Consider the following 22,066-nt stretch of genomic DNA (forward strand, 5'->3'; position numbering starts at 1 on the left):
AAACGCTAAACCTTTGACATTTTCACCACACTCAAGAAGTGTTTTTTTATCATCACAAAACATTCTGAAATTTTTGTATACAGAATTTTGTTTAAAGCCTTTTTTTGCTGAAGGAACAATTTCAATACTATTGATAACATTCAGGAAAAAAAAAATATTGCACGTAATGAAGGGCATTTCAAAAGATCAAAGTCCATACACTGAAGGTTTTATTTGGTTTAACAAAGAACACATAAGGAGAATGATTAAAAAAGAATGTAAATAAATAAATAAATATGCCTTCAGTCACTGCCTGTGATGCAGCTTCCAGGGTCAGGCAGAGTGGTTACAACTTTACATGTCTGTACGAAATAGCACCAGTGATATCAGAACCATCTAAAAGAAATAATCAGTTGGACAAATAAGGTGGAATAATAGAAATAAAAGTTTCCATAATTTGATTTATTCTTCTGTTCAGAAAGAAATAGTGTTACCTAGAATTTGTATCAAATTTAAATTATTACCGTTTATTTTAAACTGTCAAAGCAGTAGACACTAATGACTTAACATCCCAAAGAGACATTCATTCTCTCAACAGGACATTACGATGTGGTACATTAATGAAAAATTAAAAGAAAGAAATTCTGAAAAAGCTTTATTGCACCAATCCCATCTACATGATCAGAGTCAATTCACCAAAATGAACGCTATCAAACAGATTATTACAATACAGATATTCAGCAATCAAAAACTATAAAATGAAATTTAGCTTTCTGACATGTCCTTATAGAAGTCTTCATGAATTACACAGGCGCAACATCTGCACAAGAAATTGTGTCTCACATGACACACAGAAAAACTTACTTGAGATAACTGTGTATTCTATATTATAAGCATGTAGGTTTCATAGGAGTGGGGAATGTAAACACTATTACTTTAAGAATACCTTCAAATAATGCAGAATTACTGAACAAAATAGATTCCTTCACATTTTGTTGTCTTACACAAAACAAAACAGATTACACTGTTTTGAATGAATGCTGGAGACTAACAACATATGGTATGCTGTATTATGTATGTATAGTACCCCAATCATCATTTAGTGCCTGTGACACTGATTTCTCAAGCTTCACATTTACATTAAACGCTGTGAGATATTCTACATGTTCTTGCTGTATTACTTACACTACCTTCATGTTCTCCTCTAAAATTTGTGTATATTCACTTCACCAACAATAATTCATTTAAAATCAATATTTTCCCTCATTTATTATCATCCATTCCTCAAATACTGCTACAAAAGCTGATGAACATATGAACAATTTAGAAAATGCCTCTTGCACAATTTCATTCCAACATACACAGAAAATATATAAAATGCCTGTTTCTGACAATTACAGCAGGAAAATTAACTTAAAAGCAACAACAAAGATTAATCTTGCTAAGTTTTTAAGCAGTATATTGCTTCAACACTGTTTTGTCATGTGCCCCCATCACCTTATTAGATACGAATATTTCCATTCACAATGCAATGTCTGTCTGAGTATGGTAAAGAATAATTATCAGTTTGATTCTTGTGTGTTCAGATGCCAATGAGGACCATTATCTTTTTCCTATGGGCATAAAGAGCACTATTAATAATACATACATGTTCTTTTTTGTGCTGCTCTTTTTCTTCTTCCCACAGAAAAGAACAGCATATAATAATGAATCTTTGTATAACCTTGTCAGAAGTTCATGAACGTTACAGCAAAATAGTACATCACATTCCAGTTCCAATTTTTGTCTTTTAGGTAGGGACAAGAAGCAATTTTGTAGTTTTTTGTTTTCTTTTTTGGGGTTATATGTTGGATACAAAACTTAAGGCTGACCAAGAAAACTGTATTCCTGGCAACGAGGGCAGCATGGTGCCATACTGTACTTCAGACAGAAATGAGTAGAACACAGTGTACAACCTTTAAGGTATCTACTATTGTCCTCTGTGGTGGAAAAAAGAAAGGACAAAGAAAGGAGGAGGAAGATGAAACACACTTAGCTTACAATGAGGTAATTCCAAAAAACACAGTGTTCTTCCATGCACACATTTTGATTGGTCAGACTATACCACTATATTGTCAGTCAAAATTAATTCTGATGGATAGTTCAAATATTCAGCTAGAAGGTCAATACATTATACACCATGCGACATGGTCAAAATAATTTCAAAAGAACAAACAAAGTTTACCTACAGCTATTTACTGACAACATAGAATCCAAGAGAGCCTCAGCAATCACAAGAGCAAAATCTGTATAAACATTCATACATTAAATTATTGTCTGCCATTACATACTTCAGGCATCCTCCAATAAAACTGTATCTCACAAAAGTATATAGTTATAACAAACTAAAAACAAATATGGATCACATTTCATCAGTCAAGAGCAGCACCAGTCAGCACACTAGCCTCTTTTGGAAACTAGTTAGTACAAAATGAAGATAAAAGTAGTATATACTGTTGCTACAGAATTTTAGCAGAATGCTATTAGAGAAATTTCATTCATTCAACTATTTGAGTGTCTCACCTTAAACTTTTCTAAATGGTCAGATTGACATGAGAATATAGTGTATATAAAAATTGAATTCTTTCACACTCTTTGCACCTCTATATCATAAAAGTACAAAATATCTTAATAGGTTATTTATTCATGACTGGAGAGTAACATGTGTAATTCTAACAATTATTTCAAATTTAATTATTGCAGAGAGTAGTTTAATCACAGCATTCAATGATCTGAGTTAAGTTACTAAATTTGTTACCATCAAAAAGAAATATTTGAAACATCTGTATCCAATGCTACGTATTTAGTAACAGTATTCTTACAGAAATTGATGGTACACATTTCATAAGACTTCAAAATCTGAATGTTTCTACAAGATACTAATAGAGATGCTAGAACACTAACAATAATATTTAATATATATAACATGGAATATTAAACACTATACTATACATCAGTAATAACTGAACAATTTAAGATGTGTATGTTTAGTGAAACAGCAAATGATTTGATAGATTTCATATGAATGTAACAATGATGAATGAGTATGACTGAAATTTATTTAAAGTATGAATTTATTCATGACAGGTTTAACTTTAAAATTTGTATTCTTCAAACCCACATATTTTTGTTTTGTTTCTGATTTTAAAAAGGCATAATTGATTTATTTATGTATTTTTCCACTTTCCAAAGTCACTGCTTTAATTCATAAAGTTCTGCAGATAAAAATGTGAGAGACAAGTCAGTTACTATTTCCAGAGGGCTGTGATCCCTCAGGTTTTTTTTTTTTTTTTTTTTTTTGTGCGATCAGTTAATAATGTCCTTCCAGGTGTTGGGCCAAGTTTTTTTCCATTTTATGCACCACATTTTGTTGACTGACCCAGCCATCTTCTTCAGGTGCAGCGAGTTTTACTATTACGTTTACTCGCTGCCCAGATTCCAAACAGCAACACTCGCAGCACCTGAAGAAGATAGCTGGGTCAGCCATATTAATATTGTACATAAAGTGAAATCAACTTGAAACAACACCTGGAAGCACTCTATTAACTTTCTTCAGTGGTTCTACGTAGATACAGGTATTCTTTTATGGCAAAACAGCAATTATGTTTGAAATGTGAGAATCATTTCGGCAACATTTTTCATCATAAAAAAAAGAGTTTAAAATATATTTTTCAAAATTCTTCAGCTTGTTGCATTTTTGTTGGAAATCCAAAAATAAATAAATCCATCATTTCAGTGACTGAACTGAAATACTATTCCACATGTTACTTATTTTAGCACATTAACATTCCAAATTGATGCTCAGTATATTCTGAAGTAACTTAGATGTTAAAGTTAACTGCTGCAACGTCAGAAGTGGGTTTTTTGTGAGGGGGAGAGTTCCATTATCAGAAAATAAGGAAAATCTCAAAGAACAGATGACACTACAAAAGTGTTCTGCTGCACACACAGAACAAAATGTTAAGAACAAACTTTCACTTCCTGCTATTAACTGAACAGGAATATTGAATAGTCTCTTCTCTATCTCAAATCCCTCTTTGCCACATACAGTAATTTGAAAATTGCTGCTACTGTTTGCATAGATAGGCATCTGCTGACCAACTACTCTGTCTAAAATTTGCATCACAAATGTATCTATACTTTTTTTTAAAACACTGAAAGCTGCAGTTTCATATTTCTGAATAAATACAAAATTATGTAACATATTAGTCTTTCTTGTTTTTGCTTCAAATATGTGCACATCAGATATTTAAGTTCTGGAAACTTTAATTTGTCTTTGAATTTAACCATCATGACACACACAATGTGAGCCTTCTAAGAAACTTCAGAGTTCACAACTAGTGGTGCACATAAGAGAACAGATTAACACCCAATATGGGAAGGTGGCCATACATAAAATACTCCTCAAACACAACAAATTGCTCTTGTCTTTTACACACACACACACACACACACACACACACACACACACACACACACTATACATATGTATTCTCCAAAAATCATTTCAGAGCAATAACTCCTACACTCTAATAAAAAATAATACAACTCCAAGTCCATCGAGGGTAGAAGTGCGATGCACAGCAAACGCAACTCTGCCTTCTTTTAAAGTCACCGTCAGTGGAGGATGGGGGCTACAGGTTGAGTGAACAGATGCTACATGGAGACGCGCACTGGTGTGGGTGGTGCTCAGGGGGCTGCACGCCGGAGCTGGTCTTGCCGTGCTCCAGCAGCAATCTGTGATGCAGCATTTCACCCACATACATGTTGTTCAGAGCCAGCCAAGGGGCACTATGAGGCCACAGGATATCCCCACTAGTGGAGGCTGATGCCTGAGCAACTGCCAACTGCTGCTGTTGCTGCTGCTGCTGCTGTTGTTGTTGCTGATGTTGCTGTTGCTGCTGGTGGTGGGGGTGATGGTGGTGATGGATCTGCTGCTGTTGCTGCTGATGTTGCAGGTGGGGAAGCTGCAATTGCTGCTGTTGCTGCTGCTGTTGTTGCTGCTGCTGCTGTTGCTGCTGCACATGGTGGCTAGAACGGCTTGATGAACCCCGTCGTCCTCCAGTACCACCTGCAGCCCCGCCCTCCACTCACATCACCTGAACATAAAGACACCAGTAAAAAAAAAAACAGAAGCAAGGTGTGGAACAGTTGAGCTGGTGAAACAAAGAAGGAAAGAGACTCAATGCAATTGTACTGATGGAAGCATGTACAATATTTTATAAATAGCAAGCTAGAAATGAAGAATAGTTTGCACCTTCTTGCAAGAAAACAATTTTAATGTTTGCTAGAGACAAACATATTTCACCACAGTTGTGGTATAGTCAGTGAATGTGTAGTTAGTTCCTCTCAAAAGACTTTCTGATTTCCTTTGGCTGCTTATCCACTTCAGTCACACTTTATAATTGTTGTTGTTGTTGTTGTTGACCAGCTCAGCCCTGTTAAATTGTTTATTAGCTCTTTTATATGCCTCACTGCTACATTTGTATGGTAACACTAGCAACTATTAACACTAGTGTCCAACATGTCTGTTTAAAGATAAACATAGAATTGTGTTGTTCTGTAAGATGGACCCTGTTATCACTATTTTCTGCAAGAATAGATTTTAAAGTCAAGGAAGATTAAAACTAACAACTACTGACACATTTGTTCAATTACCGGCTCTTTCCGCTCGTGGACATGCATGCACGTGCTCACGCACGCACACGAGGCATTTTAATTTCAGTATGCTTATGTTCTCAAGGGTAAATTGTTAATCCACCCTAAATCTCTAGGGTACACTGTCATTTCCACACAAAATTTAGATGACCTACGAACTTCTGGCAAGTGTTCCTTTGTTGATGAAACAGCACATGATGAAATACCGAAAATGCTGTGAATGACTCTACAGCATACTGCATTTCTGACTACACACTGCAATACAAACTGTATGCTAGCACAGGAAACTTTTACAGTACGTATACATCACACTCAGGCAGAGGACCAACTTTATAGGTACATGATAACACGTAACATGGAAAAATTTTTCCTTGTCTTTTCATCCACTCTGAGAACACGTGAAGTTTGTTGAATTCTTCTTCATTTTATTCTTACTGCTCACTGGGCATGCAATCCAGTTTTAGAGCACATGGCAGTCATCCACTGCTGAAGCAGTTCTGCTGTAACTGTGCAACAGCAATTTTAAAATTTTTACTTTCCTCTTGTGTCCTTGCATTTTGGCACCACATTGATAAATGAACTATTGGGTGGAAGCTTTTGACTTGCTAAATAATTTCCCACAGGTACAAGCTGTGACAGGAGCTCCAGTATACCTGCAAGTTATGAATGGTGACTGCATCAAGTTAACCAAGTTAACTTTGCGAAGAGTGAGTTACTGAAGCACTGTGAGGGAAACAGAAGAGCAACACAGTGAATACATCAAGGAAGGAGATGAAAGATTCATCTAGTCATATACATATAGTAATTCTTGTCTTCGGTCTGGTAGGGTGAAGTCTGACTATTAGGCATGGTGAGGATGTAGGAAGTGCTACATTTTGAATAAATGTGTTCCATGACCTATCCCATACAGCTATAGGTAGCCTTCCATGCTGGAATCATCTAACTTTATGTGAGGCTGTGCAACAATTATATTGAGTCTTTCCTCGCTGTATTTTATAATGCTAAGTGTTACTTCATACATTTTAAAATACAAAATACAAAACAGCACTATTTCATATACACTTTCATTTAGAGATTCCTCACAGTTTGAGTCAATTTAATGTAGACATTGTCTGTACACAGTTTGACCCTGAGTACCTGAAAATGCAGCTAAAGTTTGGAAAGAAGTTATTTGTTTTGTTTTGTAATCCATTGTGGAAATGGCTTATTCTTTACTTTTACAACAGTGGACTCTCACATGGATACTTTCAATGATTTGCAATACGACAGGTGGAAGCCATCCTGACATATCACGAAGTTTACATCCTAAATCAAGCACATTTACTATAATCTGAACATAAATTGCGATTACTTGGTCTTGAAATTGTGTAATTTAAATAAGTTTGCCCTCATGCTAATACACTGAACACGAAGTGTTACTTGATTACAGATACTTTGCAAGCAGTTGGAATATCACAGGCAAGTGCTGTTAACAGTGTTTTTGTAGATCAAGAAGGGATCATTGTCCTTACTTCAAGAAGGAGAACGAAACTGCAGAGGCCACTGGCTAAAATAACTGTATTATTCATGCATATTAAGGAACACCATTTATATATATATATATATATATATATATATATATATATATATATAATAGAGGGAAACATTCCACGTGGGAAAAATATATTTAAAAAGAAAGATGATGAGACTTACCAAACAAAAGCGCTGGCAGGTCGATAGACACACAAACAAACACAAACATACACACAAAATACACACAAAATCTAGCTTTCGCAAGCTAGATTTTGTGTGTATGTTTGTGTTTGTTTGTGTGTCTATCGACCTGCCAGCGCTTTTGTTTGGTAAGTCTCATCATCTTTCTTTTTATATATATATATATATATATATATATATATATATATATATATATTAATGATATGAATATAATAGAGGGAAACATTCCACGTGGGAAAAATATATTTAAAAAGAAAGATGATGAGACTTACCAAACAAAAGCGCTGGCAGGTCGATAGACACACAAACAAACACAAACATAAACACAAAAATCTAGCTTTCGCAACCAACGGTTGCCTCGTCAGGAAAGAGGGAAGGAGAAGGGAAGACAAAAGGATATGGGTTTTAAGGGAGAGGGTAAGGAGTCATTCCAATCCCGGGAGCGGAAAGACTTACCTTAGGGGGGAAAAAAGGACAGGTATACACTCGCACACACACACATATCCATCCGCATATACACAGACACAAGCAGACATTTGTAAAGGCAAAGAGTTTGAGCCCAAACTCTTTGCCTTTACAAATGTCTGCTTGTGTCTGTGTATATGCGGATGGATATGTGTGTGTGTGCGAGTGTATACCTGTCCTTTTTTCCCCCTAAGGTAAGTCTTTCCGCTCCCGGGATTGGAATGACTCCTTACCCTCTCCCTTAAAACCCATATCCTTTTGTCTTCCCTTCTCCTTCCCTCTTTCCTGATATATATATATATATATATATATATATATATATATATATATATATAATAGAGGGAAACATTCCACGCGGGAAAAATATATCTAAAAAGAAAGATGATGAGACTTACCAAACAAAAGCGCTGGCAGGTCGATAGACACACAAACAAACACAAACATACACACAAAATTCTAGCTTTCGCAACCAACGGTTGCCTCCGTCAGGAAAGAAGGAAGGAGAGGGAAAGACAAAAGGATTTGGGTTTTAAGGGAGAGGGTAAGGAGTCATTCCAATCTCGGGAGCGGAAAGACTTACCTTAGGGGGAAAAAAGGACAGGTATACACTCGCACACACACACATATCCATCCGCATATACACAGACACAAGCAGACATTTGTAAAGGCAAACACAAACATACACACAAAATTCTTTGCCTTTACAAATGTCTGCTTGTGTCTGTGTATATGCGGATGGATATGTGTGTGTGTGCGCGAGTGTATACCTGTCCTTTTTTCCCCCTAAGGTAAGTCTTTCCGCTCCCGGGATTGGAATGACTCCTTACCCTCTCCCTTAAAACCCAAATCCTTTTGTCTTTCCCTCTCCTTCCCTCTTTCCTGACGAGGCAACCGTTGGTTGCGAAAGTTAGAATTTTGTGTGTATGTTTGTGTGTCTATCGACCTGCCAGCGCTTTTGTTTGGTAAGTCTCATCATCTTTCTTTTTAGATATATTTTTCCTACGTGGAATGTTTCCCTCTCCCTCTCTCTCTCTCTCTCTCTCTCTCTCTCTCTCTCTCTATATATATATATATATATATATATATATATATATATATATATATATATATATATATATATATATATATATATATATGGTGTTCCTTAATATGCATGAATAACACAGTTTGGTTTTGTATACAGCACCTTAGTAGTTGCAGGAGACATCTATGTGATCTATGTTATTAGTAACATGATCATGTAATAGATTAATTGAGTACACACAGTATTTGAAGCAAACTATGAACTACAAAAATTGTATTATTCCCAAATATACAATAAACTAAGGGAAACATGTTAGAATCTACCTGCAAAATCTGACTTGCTTCAAATGCAGTTCCTGGCAAAAGGATTACAGGACTGGAAACATGGCCAGATTCTACACACACCATATTAGGAAACTCATCATCTCCAAAATCTGTTATTTCTTTGGCCTTCTCAATCCATGGATTCCACACAACTGGAAATGTAAGAACATAGTAGAACTGTAAAATTTGTTTCATAAAAAGAATAAGAAAATCAAAACTGAAATTTTAAAACATGTAGCCATACAAAATTTTTCAAAACTTTTTTTATGATTAAGCACCTATTTATTTGGTAATGCCTTTCTATTTCACTACTGATTTGGTACACAGGCCAACAAAAAATATTTTGTTTACTTTCTGTTAGATAATAATCTCATGGTTTATATCCGACATCTGTCTTTGTCTTTCTACCCCCACCCCTCTCTCCCACAGGCTTTGTCATAATGTAACTTCACTACAAACTAGAAAATAAGCAAAACACAGATAATAAATGTAATGTAATTTTTCAATATGAACTACGACTATACCACATACAAAAATGAGAACTCCTCTTCATTACATATGAATTATGTGCCCATTGGCTTACGTTTCCTTTCACTCCTCTTCTTAAAGCAAGTGATATAGCTTTTTCTCCAACGAATTGCCTGTTGTATGTCCAGATGAAGTGATAGACAGTAGCCTCTCAACATATTGATATTCTAGACTCCCTGATAACTTCTTTTATTCACTTTCATGTCATGATGAAAGACCTCAGCTTCTCCCTCACGGGCATCAGGTAAATTTAGTGTGTGTGTGTGTGTGTGTGTGTGTGTGTGTGTGTGTGTGTGTGTGTGTGTAAGGGGGGAATCAAGACTGTTCAAAAAGTGAATCTCAAGGCTCATCCAACAGCCTCATATCTTGAACTTTTCCCATCTGTTGGCAGCAGCAGAAACATGTTGTGCATCTTATCTGAGCCTACAAATTTAGTAACAACCTTCGTCAGTGATATCACAGCATCCTCTCACAGTTACTGTCAATTCAAAATCCAAAATCTAACACTTTTCAAATGTCAGGTCCAACGAACATGTTCATTTTCAATTCTCCATCTCTATGGAGGGCTTTCAACATCTGTTTTACTAGGCCCAACCTCTTAAGTAGATGTAGTAATAGATTTGTTTTAATCAAAATAGTTCTTCCCATACAATGAAGAGGAGGAAGAATAAAAACCATAAGTGCACTGAAGATATGACTGTGCTAGCAGAAACAGAGGAAGAGCTCCAGGAAATGACGGAGAATATTGTGATTGTGGATAAAGAATGTGGAAGAAAAATGAATGCTGGTAAGATCAAAGCAATGAAAATCAGCAAAGATGACATGATTACTGTATCACAAGATGGAATGGTATTAGAACTGCTTAGGCCATTCCAGTATTTGGGAAGGTTGATAAGTTCCTGTGAAAGTTGCCTAGAGGAAGTGAGATGCGGAATCTCCATGGGGAAGAGAGCATTTGGGGGAGTGAAATGTTTGTTGGCAGCCTGAAGCATCTCCATTACACCTAGGAAGAGGTTCGTGAAACATTCTGCATTGAGAATGGTGTCTTATGGTTCTGAAATGTGGACAAATAGACAAAAAGAACAGAAATATTTAGAAAGTTTTGACATTTGGTTATAGAGAAGAAAGAGGAAAGTGAAAAGGTCCAAAAGAATGGGAAATAAGGAGGTGCTGCACAGGGTAGGAGATGAGAGGAGCTTTATGAGGATGATACAGTAGAGGAAAACATTTCGGATGATACACATATTATGCAGGAATTGTATATGACAAAGAACGATGAGAAGGAGAGTAGAAGGAAAAAGGAGAGAAAGGAGGACAGGAGTGCTAACAGAAATGAAGAGAGGAAAAAGTTACAAGAAAAATCAAGGAGGATGCTCAGGACAGAGATATGTATGATGGCCAGTTGATACCTGCCTGAGGAGAGATTTACAGAGAGAAGGAAACAGTTTGCCCAGTAGTTATGTGCCACCTAATTTTCAGTTTCATACTTTCGTTAATTTAAATAGCATGTGAAATACATACTATTAAAAAATCACAAAAAAATTCCATTTTCAAATACTGACTGTTAAATGTAAAGAAATAAATTTTAGGTTACATGGCTCTTTTGTTGTCATATTAGGATTCAACATACTAAAAGCTAAAGGAGTAAGTCACCTTCATTAAAAATGTTTTTTCATCATTAGCTTGTGTTATAATGTTTTGGATGCCAGCAAAAATTGCAACATCTCATAAAAATATTAACACATTTAAGACTCTGCTGTAAAAATGTTACAAATTTATCAATTCTTTAAAATTATTTGTTTGTATTGAAGTAGTTACGAAAAACCTGATTACACTTTAAACCATTTTTTAAACTGAGAAACAATGAGTGTGATGCTTGCAATATGCATAAACTCTAAACACTGGTTTATTACACTGACAGGCTTCTATTAATTTTCTACATTAAAATAATTTCTTCAATACGGAAGTATCTGAGAAAATTCTTAACGTTAATTGTAACATTTTCAACTGAAATACCTGTGTCAGGGAAATTATATTTCTGGATTCTCATTTTACGTCCCGAAACTACATTGGTTATTATATGTTCTTGAGGAGTGTTCTGGTATATGCGATCAGTCCATTCTGAAATAGTTACAACATCACGGCCTTCTTGGAAAATGGCACCGTCGCGTGTCTGTTAGGACAAAATACATTAAAAAGTTAAATATTGCAATACGTATGTCATATGTTACCATATGTTACTTTATACATGTGAAGTTCAGTATATGGTCAGTCTATATAGGGTCTAACAAAAGTGTATAGCACAAATTGTAGGACACATTCCTCACACTTAGATCATGAAATTATGTTATATAAACATGGGTCTGGGAATTTTGTTTCCATGTTATAACTCATTTTGTCCAACTCATTAATCATGGGAAACACATAGGAACAGAACATTAAAATAATGGGGAACATGCGTTCTTGGTGATGGTCTGGTTACGTTGTGCACTGCCAGTGTTTCGTTTTACATGTCCCTGTTTCCACGTGGCGTACATTATTGCTTGTTTACAGGTAAAATCAACTGTTCTAACAATCAGTATGACTGTTGCAAGCACATAGGCTAGAACGTAGAGTTAACCACCGACCTGGTTCATGCAATGGCAGTGTACACACATGCAGAGATGTCGGATGCCCATTTGATGAATGGATTAGCTGTTGGCAATGACACCTGTACTCGATGTTAGTATCAGGAGAGATTTCCAGGATGAAAGTACCCCGACAGGAAAATGTTTGAAGTCACTGATCATCGACTTAGAGAACAAGGGGCATTTAAGCCTGATACTTGCAACCATGGGAGCCTCGAAGGACGAGGACACTGCAATAGGAGATTGCAATTTTTCATGCAATTGACGACAACCCTAGTGTCAGTATAAAACATGTAGCTCCCACACTGAATGTTGACCACACGACTGTCCAGTGAGTGTCACATGAGAACCATTTGTATCCACACCATTTATAGTGTGTGAAGGCACTATCAGCAGCTGATTTTCCTGCACAAGTACTCTTATGCAAATGATTTATTCAACAAAGTGTCAACCCCAATTTTAGTGCAACGGTTCTGTTCACAGATGAGGTGGTGTTTAAAAGAGATGAGATTGTAAATTTTTGTAATTGGCATGTATGGACAGACATTCTGACAACTGTTGAAGCAAGTCATCAACAAAAATTTTCTGTTTGGGCTGGCATTGTTGGAGTCTGTTTGGTAGAGTTTCACTTTCTTGCACCCAGGCTCAACAGAAAAAGTTATCATAATTTCGTACAGAATGTTCTACCTGATCCTTTAGCAGATGTGCGTTTAGCTGTGCAACAAAACATGTACTTCAGGCATGATGAAGCAACTCCTCATTTTAGTGTTAATGTCAACTGGCTTCTAAATAACAGATTCAGTGACGAATGTATACGTAGATATGGACCAGTTGCCTGGGCTCCACACTCTCCAGACCTAAATCCACTGGACTTTTATTTGTGGAGGCATTTGAAAGCTCGTGTGTATGGAACCTCAGTACAAGATGTTCAGAGTCTCTGTGCCCATATTATGGAAGGCTGCGAAACGATACGCAATACTCCAGGGATACATCATGCATCTGAGTTTCACTATGACAGCAGGTTGATGCATGTATCAATGCCCACGGAGGGCATATTTAACACCAACTGTAAGAAAGAGTTGCCTGTGGGATGCTGGTGCTTTCTGTTCATGTGGGTTTCCCGTCACTAACGAGTTGGAGAAAATGAGTTGTAACATGGAAACAAAGTGTTTCCAGACCCATGTTCATAAATCATCATTTCTTCATCTATGTGTGAGGAATGTGTCTTGCAATTTGTGCCACACAGTTTTGTTACACCCTTTATATCAGCAGCTGAATAGCGCTGAATTCACAACGATGATGCATCTCTTACCTTATCAATGAATGTGCAGCCATGTAACCCCGTAATCTGGCAACGTCGTACATCAGGAACTTTAAAATAAGTATGAAGCAGTAAATTGAAACTGAATGTAAGGTCTTTGCTAGGATTGTATATGCCTATATTGAAATGTAGCTCCTTTTCTCGTAGTATCAGTCTGTATGTGAGGCGAAATCTGAAATGAAAACTACTGTTATGAGATCTTTTACATTCTAACAGAATTACTTGTGACCAAAATCTTTTAGAGGACCACAGATAGAGGAGGAAATGAACATTCCAATATTAATGTGTAACATCGTAATTTAACATTATAATTATACACACACCCAACTTAAATATAAAATATATAATAGATACGGTCCACTCTGGAAGTAGACTTGAAAATCAGTTACTCTAATAACAACCTAATGGATAATTGACACACCAGAAAAAAAATGTACATATTAATAATGAAGTCGTAAAACCACTTAAAGTTCATATCTAGGTAATTTTTAGAGCAGCAGTTTTATTGTATGCTTCTTTGTGGAAACAAACAGCAACTCTTTTGTCTGTGTTATCAAGACTTTCTAATTTTTTTAATTATTTGCATATTTTATGGCTGTTAGTGTCATTTGATCCACTGGTACTGTCTCAGATCATTAGACTATCAGACCAGACAGCTTTGGATCATTTTAATTCTGTAATGAGCATAATTAGATCTATTTAATTGATAATTAAGCTCAAGTACTGTTCTCATTATACATAGATGCAGGGGAAGTTGGCCGCAGTCCACAAACAGCTAGAAGCTATGTTGGGTGCAGTCAATAAGCTCCAGGCTGCCATGAGCAGTGCTTCTGGAGTGCCAACTATGGCATGCAGTCAACCCTGACACTATTATGCTGTTCAACATGCTTGATCTAGTGGGATCTCCGTCATCCAAGATGGAATGGGAGTTGCTCGTTATTGGGCAGATGATGAAACATCTGATGGAAATAGCAGCTGGATTGTGAATGAAGTCCAGTGTGGACACTGTATACTTGCCTCAAAGTGTCACCCTAGATAAGGAAAAGGCTCTGCTGGCAATTACTGAAGGCACTGCTGCAAATAGCTGGCACTGCGACTTAATGTGGCTGTCTTATTTGGAGCCAAGTGGATATTGTAATCAGAAGATTCACTGATTCAGCAATGACCTCTGATGCAACTTTGATCTCTCTGCACTACAGAACCACTTGCTCAGATTAAATATGAGTGGCATTCACATGTGGATTCTTTAGGTTGGAGATAGCACTTTATACACTGGATGGTCAGTTAGTCACGGTACACATACCGAAGACAAAAGCAGGTTAGTTACAGCTGTTATGAAATGGAAAAGATCCCAGTACATTATAAAAAGAAAATATAAACCTATTATTAGTTAACTGAAGGAGTGTTCAGGGTAATGTTCTACAACTAATGTTACTCAATAATACTAACAATGTGCATGTAATACTTTGAACAGAACATTTCTTGGAACAAAAAATAAATAGCAGTGAAATATTTAACAAAGAACTGAATATATACTACAAGGATACTTTGGACACATCTGGAAGCACTGTATTTATTTAAATAAATAAGTCTGTAATGTCTACTGAGATGAACACAGTCAGAGGTGAGAGGTCATTTGGCTGAAGTAAGTGCCAAGGAGGGATCTAAAGTACTTATCTCAAATTTTTATCACCTAATCAAATCAAATATCTAAGGAGTGGAAAATATCAGAGAAAGCTTGGAAAATAATGTGCATAAATTCTCTGATCGTGCAATAGTTATGGGTGGAGGACTTCAATCTGCATTTAAAACAGCGTACAAGAATGAAGAATCCTTTGACACTGTACCAAATCTACTTTCTGAATATTATCTGGGGCAGCTGGTGAGACAGCTAACCATCAAGGAAACGAATCATATAATATCTGTTGCAGCAGACAGTCCTGAACTTTTCAGTTCAGTCAGGGAAGAGATATGACTCGGCTACAAGGTTATCACATTATCATTGATAACGGAAGTTTCACAAAAAGTTAAATAAAGTCGACAGACACTTATGCTTAACAATTGTGACAAAAACAGAATTATCAGAGCAATTAGCAGTGAATATTCATTTCTGGGGAGGAGAGAGTGGAAAATCTCTGGCACAAATTCAAATCTGTTGCACACCGAATAAGAGTGTACACATCATGGAAAGTATGACAGATGGCAAGGACCTACCATGTTTCAGTAACAATATCAGGAAGCTATAACAAAACAATGTGCTCAGAAGCCAAACTCTTGTTGTCACACAAAGGCTGAATGTAGTCGCATCAAGAGTAAGGACAGATATGTGAAAAGTGTTCAAGGAATTTTAAAGGCTAATTTTCTCTGCTGACCTGTCAAAAAATGCTAAATGAATTTTGGTTGTATGTAGACTTAGTCAATTGAATAAAATGATCTTTCCAAATGCTTGCTTGTTGACCACAATGGCACTAAAATAGAAGCTGATAAAATGAAAGCTGAAATATTAAATTATGTTTTCCAAAAATTCCTTCACTGATGATAAACATGCCGTTCCCATGTTAGACCATACTGTGTTTTAAAAATAAATGGTGGGGGGGGGGGGCGGCGGCGGCACTAGAAACTGCTCGATAGAGGAAAGCCACAGGATGTGATAGGATGATCACTAAGTTCTATATTGAATATGCTTATTCTGCAAGACATTCAAATTTATAAGAAGTATCATAAGACTCCCCCACATGAAGCATGGACCATGGGCCTTGCCATGGTGGGGCGACTTGCATGCCTCAACAATAAGGTAGCCATACCATAGGTGTAACCACAAGGGAGGGTATAATTGAGATGCCAGACAAACGTGTCATTCCTAAAGAGAGCTAGCAGCCTTTTCAGTAGTTGCAGGCCTTTTAATTAACATCGACCAACATCACCTGGCTGTAATGGTACTGCAAACAGCTATAAGCAAAGGGAAACTACAGCTGTTATCTTTCCTGAGGAGCTACAGCTCTACTGTAAGGTTAAATGATGGCATCCTCTTGAGTAAAATATTCTGGAGCTAAAAATTGTCCCTCATTCGGATCTCTGGGTGGAGTACAGAAACATACAACAGACAAGTTAGCACAAATTATAACTCATACAATGTGCAAAATTTTATCCGAAATTTCTTACATGGGAGATCACCCTGTGATTCAGTGACTGTTCGTTCAGAAGTGACTGTCATGTTGCAGTTAATCAGCATTAGGAATTGTGTCAAACTTCAATAACGATCATCTATTGTGACAATTGGATCAAATTGAACTGACTTGTTATTTCCAATAGTTACTGACAGTGCATGTTGTTTTCTTACTGATTTGAATGTTAAGAGTCCAAGAACAGTGATTTAAGAGCTTTATGCAGGAACTGTGTTAGCAATTGACTTGCCACATGTTAATAATGGTGTTCAATTTCTTTAGTGTTATGTTACTGCACTCAATCACGATACAGGATGTTGTGGACTGACAAGACAGCCAGTCCACAGTGACGGATAACCGAAAGGCACGCGGTTTACACACGCCGGCTGGCATTAGGTCTGAAACAGGATACGTAATGAATGCTATAAAGAAAAGTACGTAGCTGCTGGAATACTTAACTTTAATCCATCATTTGTATACAGCATTCTAAATACAAGTGAGACTCTCTCTAGAAATGGTTAATGGAGCCTTACTAGGTCGTAGCCAAGGACTTAGCTGAAGGCTATTCTAACTATCTCTCGGCAAATGAGAGAAAGGCTTCGTCAGTGTAGTCGCTAGCAAAGTCGTCGTACAACTGGGGCGAGTCCTAGTACGTCTCTCAAGACCTGCCGTGTGGTGGCGCTCGGTCTGCAATTACTGACAGTGGCGACACGCGGGTCCGACATGTACTAATGGACCGCGGCCGATTTAAAGCTACCACCTAGCAAGTGTGGTGTCTGGCAGTGACACCACACAGGACATTAATCGAGTGGTAGTATGTGGCTAGCCGATTATCAGTGCATAAACTGTAATTAAGTGAGACTTGATCTGGCCGCAAATTGTAAGTTATTCAACAACAAATTGCAGTTAAAGTGTTTAAACTCCAAACCTGGTGTGGACCACATCATCTGAAATAGCCTACTTTAGACAAACACTTTTCAGCCACATTTGACGGAGGCACAGCTACTGATGGTACATTTGCAAAGGCAAATACGGCTACACTTCAATGGAGGTTAGAATGTTTTAAAAGAGAAATGTATAGGTTGAAGTTGAATACAGTGGCAATTAATGAATTTTGGTGTTAGGAGAATTGGGTAATGCTGGAGTAGGTCTAATAATAACACTGGTCCAAAAAGTTTTACTTTTTACAGAAACAAAAGTAGTGATACTTTAAGATGTAGATGCATCAAACACCAACATCAAGGCTGAAACGGTCTACTACCTTTGGGTTACAAGTAAATAACATGTTTACATTTCAGAGTCGCCCTTTTGGGACATTATAAGAGCTACATGCAAAGGCATTGTGACAAGGTTTCCTCTGCCCTAAGTTAGTGAGGTGGATGCTTCCTGTAGAATGAACAATGCCTTACACATGACTGATGTTTGCACCATACAGTTGCTTGAGCATTATCAAATGTAGAAACCAGATGCAATTTTAATTGTCATTTGTGGCAGCTGCGAGTTGTTGTGCTGATTTAGTTTACCTTTTTTTTTTTTTTTTTTTTTTTTTTGGAAAAAGTGTCGTGGTGGCTGGCAGGGAACGCATGTCAGGTAACGTGTTGAAATTTAAGAACACTGTTATTGTGTGCGTGTACGTTTTGACAAAAATTCGTCGCATCTGCAGTAACAAAACTGATACCTTGTGTAACATTTGTGCACATCTTATTTGTAGTGCAGAAGGGCAGTCATTAACTATAGCAATGAAGCAAACAGATGTCTTGTAATTAGGGTGTCTAGCTGGAGACCAAGATAAATCGTTGGCTCCACATATCTGTTGCACATCACATTCATCTATGCTGAATGCTTGTATCCACAATAAAAATATCTCCATGAAGTTCAGTCTCCCCACTATTTGGCATGAACATACAAACGATGCATCGGATTGCTAATTTTGTATGGTACCTACCTTGAGGAAAGCAGTCAAAGCTACAGGAAGAGGAATCATCAATACCCTGACATACCATCTGTCATTCATCCTGTGGCTCATAGCAAAGGATTGCCAGTTCCTCTTACCCCACATTTATCACCATTAAGCAGTCACAACAACAATGCTGAACTGACACATACAGCCAAAATCAAACAGTGTGAACCCAATGGTCTGGTTAGGCAATGAGATCTTCCAAAGTGTAAAGCTGAACTCTTTGCCCCATGACTGCAGCAATGAAATCTCCTCATTGATACACGTTTGTGTGTGTTTCAGGAGCATCAGAAAAACTTTAATGTTTCTGTAGAAGTGGTAAATAGCCTTTCACTCCCTGTATTTCACTGCTGCTATCCTCAGAACTTCAAAGAGAATATTCCAATCAACATTGTCAAAAGCTTCATCTAAGTCTTCAAACGCTATAAACTTAGGTTTGCCTTTCCTTAACCTATCTTCTAAGAGAAATATTGCCTCTCATGTTCCTATATTTCTCCAGAGTCCAAACTGATCATTCCCAAGGTCGGCTACCACCAGCTTTTCCATTCTTCTGTAAATAATTTGTGTTAGTGTTGCCATTACCTAATCAGTCTGAAACCTCTGTTACTTCAAGTCTTTTCCACATATGCACCCTTCTTTTGCGATTAGTAAACAAAGTGTTAGTTACAATTAATTTATGCTCTGTGCAAAATTGTACCACGTGGTGTGGTATTGATAACAACGATGCCACGGAATAGTTTCTCAAGTTGGCACTACGAGAGACACAGACGACATCGCCTTCTAGCCGGTGCTGTTGAGGTCTACGAGCTCCGCGACTGCTTCAGCCATTTGATCAGGTGCAGCCAGCCACGGCACTTCACTTCAGCATCGCACCTACGTACAAAGTTATGTAATCGTTTATCACCTTGTTCTCGCACCAGTAAACCAGATTCTTGCAGTACCGACTTAAATTACCTTTTCCCGTTCCGATCGATGCGCTGCCTCACAGGCGGGATACAAAAGATGGTTTGTTGAAAGACTGAACATTAAATACAAAGCAGACAATTGGAGACTCTTTATAGATGGTTCAAGAAGAAGCCTGAAGGCAATTCTGTTACACAATAGTAATGAAAGGCTATCTACCCCTGTCACATATACTGCCTTAGGTGAAGAAAGCTTGAGATCCTTTGTAAACTGTTTTGATTACAATAAGCAGGAATGGCTGGTACGTAGAGATTTCAAAGTCATTGTGATGCTGTTTGGTTTGCAAGGGCGTTACACTAAGTACTGCTGCTATCTGTGGGAGTGGGACTGTTGCACACGAGAGAAACACTACACAATATTTATAAAGCTGAAGAACCTCTAGTGAATTTGAACATAATTGTTTTCCCACCATTGCACATTAAATTGAGATTGATGACAACATTTGTTAAAGCTGTGCACAGTAATTAAGCAGCATTTCAGTATTTGTGTAAGAAGTTTCCACAACTCAGCACATAGAACATAAAAGGGATATTCATTGGTGCTCAGGAATGCCAGCTGTTCAGACACACATGTGCGCAAAGGAGGAGAGAAATGAAAGAGAAAGCCACGTGGTACAATTTTGCACAGAGCATAAATTAATTGTAACTAACACTTTGTTTACTAATTGCAAAAGAAGGGTGCATATGTGGAAAAGACTTGAAGTAACAGAGGTTTCAGACTGATTAGGTAATGGCAACACTAACACAAATTATTTACAGAAGAATGGAAAAGCTGGTGGTAGCCGACCTTGGGAATGATCAGTTTGGACTCTGGAGAAATGTAGGAACATGAGAGGCAATATTTCTCTTAGAAGATAGGTTAAGGAAAGGCAAACCTAAGTTTATAGCATTTGAAGACTTAGATGAAGCTTTTGACAATGTTGACTGGAATATTCTCTTTGAAATTCTGAGGATAGCAGCAGTGAAATACAGGGAGTGAAAGGCTATTTACCACTTCTACAGAAACCAGATGGTAGTTATGAGTCGAGGGGAATGAAAGTGAATCAGTGGTTGAGAAATGAGAGAGAAAGGATTGTAGCCTATCCCTTATGCTATTCAATCTGTACAATGAGCAAGCAGTGAAGGAAATCAGAGAAAAATTTGAAGCAGGAATTAAAGTTCAGGGAGAAGGAACAAAAACTTTGCTATCTCTGAAAGAATTACAATGCCATTGGCAGACCTTGAAGGACTTCGATGAGCAATAGAATGGAATGGACTGTGTCTTGAAAGGCGGATATAAGATGAACATCAACAAAAGCAAAACCAGGGTGATGGAATGTAGTCTAATTAAATCAGGCAGTGATGAGGGAATTAAGATTAGGCAATGACATACTAAAAGTGGTAGATGAATTTTGCTATTTGAGTAGTGAAATAACTGATGATGGCTAAAGTAGAGAGGATGTAAACTACAGACTGGTAATGGCAAGAAAAGCATTTCTAAAGAACATCAAACAATGGAAAACCAGGATGGAATGTAACAATATATGAGAAGGAAAGTTGCTACTCACCATATAGCGGAGAGGCTGAGTCGCAGATAGGCACAAGAAGAATAAGAGAATTTTTTAATATTAGGAAGTCTTTTCTGGAGGTATATGTCCGGAGTGTAGGCCTTGTATGACAGTAAAATGTGCACAGTAAACAGATTAGACAGGAAGAGGATAGAGGCTTTTAAAATGCAGTGCTACATAATAATGCTGAAGATTAGATGGATAGATCAAGTATCCAACGAGGAAGTGCTGAACACACTTTGGGAGAAAAGAAATTTGTGGCACAATTTGACTAAAAGAAGGTGCAGTTGATGCGATATATTTGAGGCACCAAGGGATTACCAATTTAGTATTAAAGGGAAGTGTGGGGTGTAAAAATTATAGAGGGAGACTAAGGGAGAATACAATAAGCAGGTTCCCAGGATGTAGCTAACAGCGGTTATCCAGAGATGAAGAGGCTAGCACAGGGCACAGTAGCATGGAAAACTGCATTAAACCAATCTTCGGGTTGAAGACTGCAACAGTAACAACAACAAAACAACACTGATGTGCGAACTTATTTCACTCATGACAATTTCTTGTAGAACGACGAAAAACATTATACTCATATCTGTTGACTTTTCTGGAGAGCAGTCACTTCTATGTTGGAATCGACATGATTTCCGTAAGAATCTATCAAATGAAATCCATGTTGTTCTCTTCATTTACGAGATCTATGAGGCAGTTGGTAGTGGAGCTCAGGTTGATTCAGTGTTTCTCGATTTCCAGAAAGCATCCCTT

The 22,066-nt window shown here is 37.3% G+C and overlaps 1 protein-coding gene across 1 annotated transcript in view; it reads right to left on the reverse strand.

Moving 5' to 3' along the window:
• Nucleotides 1-621: 621 nt before the first annotated feature.
• The window catches only part of LOC126088559 (uncharacterized), a 263,333-nt gene continuing 241,888 nt past the window's right edge, over nt 622-22,066 (reverse strand). The window contains exons 5-8 of the mRNA XM_049906743.1: nt 13,669-13,849; nt 11,746-11,902; nt 9,202-9,353; nt 622-5,117 (exon numbers count right to left, since the gene is read on the reverse strand). Of these exons, the coding sequence (XP_049762700.1) occupies nt 5,109-5,117; nt 9,202-9,353; nt 11,746-11,902; nt 13,669-13,849 (499 nt within the window). The 3' untranslated portion in view covers nt 622-5,108. The remainder of the gene's footprint in view (nt 5,118-9,201; nt 9,354-11,745; nt 11,903-13,668; nt 13,850-22,066) is intronic.

Source organism: Schistocerca cancellata, chromosome 6 (genome assembly GCF_023864275.1).
Source record: "Schistocerca cancellata isolate TAMUIC-IGC-003103 chromosome 6, iqSchCanc2.1, whole genome shotgun sequence".
Taxonomy (NCBI): Eukaryota; Metazoa; Arthropoda; class Insecta; order Orthoptera; family Acrididae; genus Schistocerca; species Schistocerca cancellata.